Source organism: Suricata suricatta, chromosome 8 (assembly GCF_006229205.1).
Source record: "Suricata suricatta isolate VVHF042 chromosome 8, meerkat_22Aug2017_6uvM2_HiC, whole genome shotgun sequence".
NCBI lineage: Eukaryota > Metazoa > Chordata > Mammalia > Carnivora > Herpestidae > Suricata > Suricata suricatta.
Window position 1 is genome coordinate 113,383,275 of NC_043707.1, and position 9,771 is coordinate 113,393,045.

The 9,771-nt window shown below is 52.5% G+C and overlaps 2 protein-coding genes across 2 annotated transcripts; one reads left to right on the forward strand and one right to left on the reverse strand.

Annotated features, from left to right (window-relative positions):
- Positions 1 to 2: 2 nt before the first annotated feature.
- Positions 3 to 3,713, forward strand: YRDC (yrdC N6-threonylcarbamoyltransferase domain containing; the record flags this gene model as incomplete). The annotated part of the gene is made up of 5 exons (XM_029945844.1): positions 3 to 181; positions 759 to 873; positions 998 to 1,117; positions 2,493 to 2,635; positions 2,919 to 3,713. Coding segments are annotated over 5 exons (630 nt in total), but the record flags the coding sequence as incomplete, so codon positions are not given.
- A 129-nt stretch (positions 3,714 to 3,842) lies between these two features.
- MANEAL (mannosidase endo-alpha like) lies at positions 3,843 to 9,561 on the reverse strand. Its single transcript, XM_029948565.1, has 3 exons — positions 9,473 to 9,561; positions 8,130 to 8,239; positions 3,843 to 6,061 (listed from the first exon to the last, which is right to left on the reverse strand). Exons 2-3 carry the CDS (start codon positions 8,198 to 8,200, stop codon positions 5,425 to 5,427), a joined length of 708 nt encoding a protein of 235 aa, XP_029804425.1. The 5' UTR covers positions 8,201 to 8,239; positions 9,473 to 9,561; the 3' UTR covers positions 3,843 to 5,424.
- Positions 9,562 to 9,771: the final 210 nt, after the last annotated feature.

Below are 9,771 nucleotides of genomic sequence, written 5' to 3' on the forward strand. Positions count from 1 at the left end.
TGCGGGCCGCCGTGGCCGAGCTGCGCGCCGGCGCCGTGGTGGCCGTTCCCACCGACACGCTGTACGGCCTGGCCTGCTCGGCGAGCTGCTCGGCGGCACTGGGAGCTGTGTATCGCCTCAAGGGCCGCAGCGAGGCCAAGCCGTTGGCCGTCTGCCTGGGCCGCGTGGCCGACGTCTACAGGTGAGGCCGCCCCGACCCGGCCCCGCTGGGGGCGGCACCGCGGGAGGGGCTTCCGGTGACAGGCTTGGGAGACTGAGGCGCAGAGAGCGGGAGGGGCTTGTCCAGGCTCACCCAGGAATCCGGAACTGGAAATGTGTATCGAGCACTTAACGTCTTCCAGTCCCTGAACGAGATGCTGGGACTCCGCGATGAACGAGGCGGTCAGGGTCCTTATTCTCCTGGCGCTTTTGTGATAATGGCGGGGGGCGGGGAGGAGGGACTCCCACGGTTTAAAAAGAAAGGAAACAAACAAGATAGCTTAAATCAGTAGGGGTGGGGGGGGTTGCCTTGAAGAAAATGAAACATGGAGCGTGATCACGGTGAAGCCGTTGTAACCTCGGAGACCAGAGGCACATGGGCCCCAAGTTGGGCGTGCTCCTCTGGAGCACAGTTTCTCAAACTCTTAGGGAGGTGAAGAGGGAAGACGGATCTCATCGTAGTCCCGAGGGTCTCCCTTTCTAGATCTGTCTACAGAATGGAATAGGCCCAGCAGCGACCCTTCATTCTTGGATGGATCTGTATCTCCTCTGTTTCCCAGGTATTGCCACGTGAGAGTACCCGAGGGGCTCCTGAAAGACTTATTACCAGGACCAGTGACCCTGGTGTTGGAACGCTCTGAGGAGCTCAATGAGGACCTGAACCCCTTTACTCGTGTGAGTCAGATTTGCTCTTCTTGTGTCCCCAGACTCCTGCCATCTGGCTTTCACTAGGATCCAGGCCAGACCCATTTCCCACCCGATCGGCCCTTTCTGATGACCCTCTCCCCTTGCTTTATAGCTTGTAGGCATCCGGATCCCTGACCATGCCTTCGTACAGGATTTGGCTCAGGTGTTTGGAGGACCACTTGCTCTCACCAGTGCCAACCTCAGCTCCCAGGCCAGTTCTCTGAATGTGGAGGTAGGAGTTACCCAGTTCCCCTCTCCCCCGAAACATCACCAGCCCGAACACAGATTCCTCTGAACCTGTGGGGTTGCTGGTTCACTGGAATGACTTGCAAGACACTCCGCCATTTGCTCTAACAGCGGGAAGTCTGCCAGGTTGCCAGTAGGGTGCGGCTGGGGGACTCCAAATTAAAGAATCTTGGATAGGTTTAATTAAAAAGTTTGAGAGGTGAGGGGAAGAATTGGCATTTTCTTCTTACTGTCTTTTTTAGTAATAAACATTTTTTTCTCCACCCTTTATTTGGCAGTAGCAGTTGTTTGAAAACATAGTGAGACAATAAGCCTTTACACCAGCGCTGTAAAGAAAGTTAAGGCTCTGAAAAAGGTGTATGTGGTATCATTTGTCCCAGGGACTCCTGACCCTGCTCTTGACCCTGCTCTTTTACCTCTGCGCTCGCCAGGTCAAAGAAAGGATCGTCCTAAAGCTGTCTTGACTGCATGGCTTTAGAGCAGATGAGAACACACCGAAGTGCCTCCACACATTTTTCTTCCTACAGAATGTAAATGTAAAACATAGCAAGGGAATGGGGTTTCCCATGCCCAGGCCTAAAGAGAGTGCGGTCAGGGGCCTTAGAGAGTGAGAGCTCAGCATCCTTTCTTATTCTGGGACTGCAGGCTTTACCTGGTCCCCATGGCTATGCCCAAGGCAGTAGGGTGGGGATATTCTTGGTCTGTTAGCAAACAGTTGACCCAACTAACCAACGCAGTAACTGGTAGTTAGGATCCTTTATCCCAAATGCCCAGGCCTAGCCACCACTGCAGCGTTTTTTATGAGTGGTAGTGCTAGGGAGCTAGCTGTAACCCAGCTAACGGTTCAGTCCGCAGATTTTGGAGAGGTTCTCCTTCCCGTGGCCCAAAGATCATGTGCTGGTGGCATGCACGTGCAGAGTCCACCTGTCTTCCTCTCCGTACCCTTACCCTGCTGAGACCCCGGATCAGAGGGCCCTGGAGAAAGTAACTTGAATGTGAAGACACAGAAATGTAGGCGGAAGTTCAGGGTAGGCCCCACGCCTTTGGACACCCACCGAGGTAGGACTCCACTCATCGTACTTACACATCCACAACAGAAGCACTGTGTGGAATTTCTTGGCACAGAAAGATTTTCTGTAAGTTGTAGGCTTCACACCTCATAAGATGCCACATCCAAGACGCTAAGGCAGTGTCCTTGGGACAGCTGACCATAACCGAATGAGGTTCCTTGTCCTGCTTAGAGGAAGATGCATCCTGTTTTAGAAGTGTGCAGTCTTTGTCTTCTTATGAGCGCTGTGTGCCTTGTGACACACAGCAGATGCCAGAGGCAGTGTCCATGTTCTTCCTCTCCCTCTTCGCAGGAATTCCAGGACCTCTGGCCTCAACTGTCCCTGGTCATTGACGGGGGACCAATTGGGGATGGCCAGAGCTCTGAGTGTCGCCTGGGCTCAACTGTGGTTGACTTATCTGTACCTGGAAAGTTCGGCATCATCCGCCCAGGCTGGTAAGTCTTCGCCAAGGCATGGGAATAGAATTTGAGGGAGATTGGTAGGTGCAAAAAAAAAAAAAAAAAGGCCTTAACAAAATAAAGGTTGTCACTCCTGCCTTGTCCTGAAGGGAATGAGCAGGTTTGAAGACGTGGTGGGCGGAGGTGGGGACTCTGTTTGCTGGTGTTTTGGCAGCTTTTTCAACTTTCAAAGGATTCATCAAGGGTTTTATTACCATGCTCTGGTGGGCTTGGGGGTTTGGGGAGGTCAGACTTTAACTGCCCTCCATTTCCTCCTCAGCGCCCTGGAGAGAACTACTGCCATCCTCCAGCAGAAGTACGGGCTGCTCCCCTCACACGGATCCTGCTCGTGAATCTCGGGAACAGGGAGGGCCCGAGGACTGGTGCTGGACACTGTGTGTCTGTCCGCTGGTGACTGGCAAAGCCTCATTGACAGAGGCCACAGGGGCCATGATGTCGCTAGGCTGACACTTTAAGGCAGTGTGTCCCTCTGAACCCTGTAGACCCAGACCCTGGAAGATGCTGGTTTCCTTTCACACTGGTTGGGGAGGTCCTGTTTGTGAATTGTAACTTCATAGATCAGCCCAAAGCTGACTCAACACTTTGAGAACATTCCTAGGATGGCCTTGTTCTAATAAGTTTCTTTTTGAAAGATACTTTTGAAAAACTGAAAGAACAGACTTGGAATCTAGTCAGAGCCTCCCCTCTAGTGGGTGGTCCAAATCAGCTAGCACACCAGCTGGTGCTTTTCGAAAGTCTCAGGTGACCAAAGGCGTGTGTTTTTGCACCTGAAGCTGGACCCAGATTAGGACAAAAATTGTTGAGCCACGAGCCAAACACTGTTTGCTCTGAACCGGTGAGGCTGGTGGTGTGGTGTACTATGAGGCCTGGCACAGAGGGTCATCATTTTGGGCTAGTGGTGCCAGCTCCATTGGCAAGGGGTGGGGATGGGGAGGTCCAAATTAAAGAATACTGGAAAGCAAATGTCTACTATTTTTATCAGCCAGTGGTTTTTTTCTTATTTATTCATAAAATAAATTCCAAAGAATTAGACCTATAACACCTTTCATTTGAATCCAGTGTCTACTCAGCAGCCTGTGTCTTTATTCATATGAATACCAAGGGTTAGACAATTATTCTTGGATATTTGAACCTTATTTTTCATGAATAGCAAATGTTTTGTAGTTTATTTTTTCTTATTTCCGTGGCGGGGGGGGGCGGGGGTTACTGGGTCAAAGTGTATGAACATTTTCATGGCTCTTGATACAGATTTCACCTTCAAAAGAACTAACCAAGCAGCCTCGCCATCAGCAGTGAATGAGACTTGGTGCCCCCAGCCCCTGACTTCGCTGTACTTTTAGTATTTTCCAAACTGCGTACGTGTGAAATGAAGCCTCAGTGTTTCTCCCTTCTGTGAGTTACTACAGGTCCCCATCCAACTCTTTGCACCTGTCCTGATCTGCCCCATCCGTCGGTGCCATTTAGTATCCACGACCTAACTGGAGCGGGGGTCCTGTGGTAATCCATAGGCCCCATTTCTCCCCCGTCCTGCGCCTTGCACCCCACTCCCACAACCTGGGACTCAGTCTTGAGCCCATAAAGTAATGCATGGATTTCCAGGTAGCTCCTAAATCTTGCCAAGAAGGTGTCTCAGGGCCTGCTTTGAGGGTCCCTGCACTTAGCACATTAGTGTATTTGTAAATAAGCACTGATTTGTTAAATCTCCCCTCTAAAAATCTTGTTTAAACCGCTCCTTTCTTAAGCAAACTCGCCCTTCATTGTGCTAACTGGCCAGCCCATCCCACATTTCGATTTGTCACAGATTTTGAGGGAGGGCTCAGAATTTTGAAGTCTTAAAGAGAGCAAAGAGAATGCATACTTGAGAATACCACATCATATTTAATTGATACAAATCACAGTAGCGCTGAAAATGGCCCGACTGAGTGGGCCTCATTCAGTTTAGGCAGCTAAAGGGGGAGGGGCATGTCCTCGTCCTCTCCCTGGAGCTAAACGGTCATCTGGGGAAATGGAGGCTCTGGAGCACAGAGGTATTTTCTTAAGAGAAAAAGGAACAACTCCCAGCGCTGGGTAAAACTGCAAGAAGGAGAAAACTGTGCTCAGGCACTAGCTACAAGGCCACACCAAAGAAGGAAAGCTGGATCCTGTAAGCTTCTGGAAGAAAAGGAACCTTTCCAGGTCAAGTTCCTCCCCAGCGCCTAGCACACAGTAAAAGGTGCTCAATTAGTGTGTGTTGAATGAGTAAGTGAATGCCCAGGAGTATTTCCTGATCATTGGCTTCAGGAGTCAGTCTACTGGGAAGGGCTTAAATCTAGAATTTCCATTTTCAAATATGGTTCCCTAACTTGGAGAAGACAGACCCTTTGTGAAGAAGGCTGAAGAGGAAGCAGGGCGTGTGCTAGCCCAGAGCCCTGACCCCTCCGAAGAGCAGTGATCTGGCGGCCTGCTGAGTTCCAAGCTAGGAGGGACTATTTTAAAGTGTTGGGACAGGATAGGGAGCTGCCCCAGGCTAAATCCAGTCACCCGCCAGCCTCTTGAGGTTCCCTCTCTCAAACCCTGCCTGGTTTCCTGTCACTGCAGAGCACCCCAGCACTACCTGCCCAAGGAACAAGCTGTGTTCCACGTGGGCCAGGCTTGATGGCCCCACCCAGAGGCGCCCCGCTGCTGTCTTGGAGACCGGCGAGTGCCTACAACCTCAGCTGAGCCCCACATACTGACCCCGTCCAGTGAGGCCAGGACACTGGCACTAATGGCCATTGCCAGGCTCCTCACATCAGCCACTGCTCTTTCTCTTTGATGAAGTGCTCTGCCCAGCGGCGAGTCAGCTCCAGGTACAGGTTAGGCTGGTGAGGCAGGTAGTCCAAATACAGACGTGTTGGTGTCTTCTTGGGAATGGCCTTCTCAATCTGGGTGCCCTCGTGCCACTCATTGAAAGAGGTGATAGAGACAATCTCGGGCCTCACCGTCAGGGCTGCCTGCAGGGCTGTCTCATAGTACTTGCCATTGACCCTGTTCCGAGTATTGTGGTTATTCCAGGGCCGGATGCTGGTGTCAATGTAGCCAGGCCCCACGCTGGGGATGAACATGAGGTTATTGGCATCACAAAAGTTCTTCACAGCTTTCCAGTTCTGATGGGAGGAGCCGAAGGAGAAACCATTGGAGGCAAAGTAGGTATACATGCCGTCAAACCCAGCAGCCAGGATGTCGTGGGTGTGGCCCTCCTCCACCAGCAGCGCTATGAAGACCCCATCATAGGGCGTGTTGCGGATGGAGTGGGGCCCACTGGGTGTCAGGAGGTGAGCCCAGGCCTCAGGGGATGTCAGGTATGAGTCGTAGATGTAAAAGAGTGGGAGGCTCTTGCCCATGCTGTTCTTATAGCGGTAAAACGCACCATGGGAGCCATACCTGAGGAGCGAGAGGGAGAAGAAATTGACATGGCAACCTAAGGGGGGAGGGGGCAGCAGCACAGCTGTAGGACAAGCTGTGGGTTAGATCTTTTCTGAGGCCCAGGATCCAGCCAGGCCCCACAGTTGGAGTCCTCGTGCCTTTGTACAAGAACTTAGTCCCACACCGCCACCGGCCACAACCCCCACACATCCATACCCGACCCCAGCGATCCTGTATTCAAGCCTCACTTCCCTGCTCTCCACCATGCCCTGCCCACCTTTCATCCAGACTGCAGCATAAGCCACCTACCCGGGCTCCAGGCTCCCATTTCTGGCTCCCTACAATCCACTTCCTTAATCACATGTGATGGCTCTTTACTGAGATCTGCAAGGCCCCCTCCTACTTGATCTGGCCCTGCCCACCTCCATCTCTGCTATGACCCCATCTCTACACACCAGCTACACTGGCCTTTTATTCTGCCATCAAGCTTGTCCATGTTGGGTCTTTGGATCTGACAGCCCTCTGCCTGGAATTTTCTGCCTGCTCCAGATCTCTGAAGAGCTGACTCTTCCTTCAGGTGTTAGCTCACAAGTCATTTCCTCAGAAAGGCTCACTTGACCACTCTTTCTAACGTATAGCACCCATCCACAGGCATGCTCTCTAACACAATATCCTGCTTGATTCTTTATTACTGCTTTTTCAGAGTATGCGTCACAATTTGATCTCTCATGTGTAACTCCCGTCTGCTTCACTGCCTCAACACATCAGAACATAAACTTTGCTAGCCCTACCCATTACCGTGCAGCGGGGGCTTAGGACAGTGGCTGGACACCTGAAGGCACTCAAATATTTTCTGAGTGAGTGGATGACACATGCAAGCTCTGTACAAGCTACTTTCACATAGATTAACTCACATAGCTCTCTCAAGGCTCAGAGGTTAAGAGGCTTGCATCAGATCACAGATTGGAGGCTGCTGAATCAGAATTCAACTCCAGGTTGCTGACTCCAGGCCCAATACTGTCTTTCTTTGAAGTAGCTGCTGAGGACACAGGCACTCTGCCCTTGTGTCTCTTGACCTACTCCTCTAAACCTTCAACCCCTACCCCCACTTTGATCCCCACCAGGATCCAGGCCTCTCAGCAGCCTTACGTGTCAATGATGTACTTGATGTTGTCATGCAGAGTGATGTCATCCCGGCCCTTGTAGGGTTGGATGTGGAAGGCCACCTGCCACAAACAGGAGATGCCAATCAGGTGAGTATTTTCCTCGGGGCCATAACCTATAATGATCACGCTCCCCTAAGGCTTGGAGGACAGGGCCCCACACTGTGGGCATAATAGAGATAAAAGCAGCCTTAGCCTCAGGGCTAAGAAAAGGGGCAAGAAGCTTGCCCACCCCCCACAGCAGGGCATCTGGGAATCATTCAGATGGGCTCTGGCTGGATGGCTAATAGTTTTAAAGCTGTGGGCCAGCTCCACATGATTGGCACTAGCTGCCTGAAACCCTGGGAAGAAGGATGCTGAATGAAGCAGAGTTGACAGGCAAAGGTGCTACGACCTGTTGAACAGGCTCAGGAACAGGAGTGGGGCTCCTCTCTGCTATTTCTCTTCCTTCACCCCTGGACAGGGGAATGACTTATTTGGTTCACTTGGAGAAATTAGACATGCTTTGCTCAGCTCATTCATTTCTCTTGAAAGCGTGCCTGCCCCCTAGCCAAGAACATGGTTTGTACTCTATGCCTTGAGGCCTAGCACTGCCTCCCACTAGGAATCTGAGGCTGGAGTTGAGTTTCTGGGAGCATTTGGGTCCTTGCCTGCACTCTATCCAGAGTCAGGGTCTCCAACCTAATTTCTACTTGATATTTATTCAGTCTCCCATTTCTCCTATATTTAGTTTTCCCGACTTTTTTTTCATAATTCAAGAAAATAAGAGTGACAGGTGCTATTTCTTAGAACCCCACCCCCAACACCACACTTACTGTGTATTTGCCATCCTTGGGCTAATGCCAAGAACTAACCCTATGGGCAGAGGAGGGGAAATCTCCTGAATGGCTCAAAGAGCACCTGACCTTTTCATAGAGACTCACCTGGATGTTGTACTGATGGGCGGTGTCGAGAATGGTGGGCACCAGGTCGTCTGAGGGTTCCCCGTTGTCATCAGCCATGCCAGGTGGGTACCAGGACAGGACCAGGACGCCTGCGACACAACACAGAAGCTACTTCAAAGACAAACAGAACCCACGCAACAGAGATGTGTTCCCTCCCAAGCCATCTCCAAGGGCAAAATGGTTTCTGAATGAAACCCTGAGCGAGGCTCTGGCCAGGTTTTACCTCCTGCAGATCAGATCCCAGAGCCTAGCGTCCAGGAGCTGTCCACGCCCGCAGTGCTGAAGCGCGGCGGCAGCGGGAACCTCTGCGCACCAGGCCTAGAAGGAGCCTGACAAAAGCCTGAGCAGGGTTTCGCTTGCAGCTTGCATTCGCAAGGAGTAGAACAAAGGGAAATGGGTGCATGATACCACACCCATCTGGAAACCACAGTCCTATCTCTGGAGGAAAGGAGCACCTCTAAGGTCCCGCGGGGGAAATAGTCCCAAGCCGAGGTCATCTTGTGCTTCCCAAGGGAAATAACATTTGTCTCCACCGTCTGCCTCCCTTGACTGGAAGATCCTGAGGGATAGCCTCTGTGTTATTTATCTTGAATGCCTCCCCCATCATTGTCTCTGGCATTCAATTCCCCCTCCCTTCACTAGCCATCTCTAGATAAATTGAAATGTGTTGTAAAATCCAGCAGAATTCAGTGACAACATCTGAAAGAAATGAGCCTCCCCACCTGAGCCTGCCCACAAAAGAGGCTTCCAGGGACCTCTTTTCAAGCAGAGCATTTGATGAAAAGCTCCTGGCCCCCGTACTGCAAACAGAGCTGGGTTCATCATGTAACATGGGCAAACTTTCCTTTCTGCAGCCAGCAAAAACAGGAAGGGCTGCTGCCCTACCCCTGTATCTGGTGTGAAAGCAGAGGCCATCCCAGGCGTGCCTCCACTGAACCCCACTCCAGTAGGGCCAGGATACTCAGGCCTCACTTACGAAGCCCAAGAGACAGGAAGACTCTTTCTCCCTCTCCTTGCGGTCCCTCCTTGGGACAGTTCGGAGCAAATGCCTTCTTCCACTGGCCCTCCCAGCAGCTCCGCCCTATGAAAAGGCCCTGTTGTGTGGGGTCAGGAGGCACAGGTGTGGGGAGATCTAATACTAGAAGGTGGGGGCGGCGCCGCGTGGTAAGTGCTGAATGAAAGTACAAGGGAGGGAGTAAGAAGCCAGGTAGAAGGGTGAGTGGGACCAGAGGCTCGGAGACAGGACCAGCGGGAGTTGCGGCGTGGAAACGCGGAAGGGCGAGGCTGAGGGAGAGGGCCGCCCGGGGATGGGGGGAACTCACCGATGGCGGCTTCCTTGAGCTGGGTCATGTGCTCCCGCAGCACGTCGGGGTCCCGAGAACTGTAGGGCCCCAGCTCCGGGTAGAAGCTGGAGCCCAAGTCGTCGGGAGGACTATGGCGGCCGCGGGGGTAGCTGGCCGAGATCTTGGGGTCCCAATGCGGCACCATGACGTGGTCCCAGTGAATGTAATGGCCCTCGCGCCGCGGGCTCCCGTACCACGAGTAGTAGAAGGCGTGCAGGTCCGAGTAGACGCGCAGACTCTGCCCGGGGGCGGGCTCGGCCTCCGCGGGGGCCGGGCCC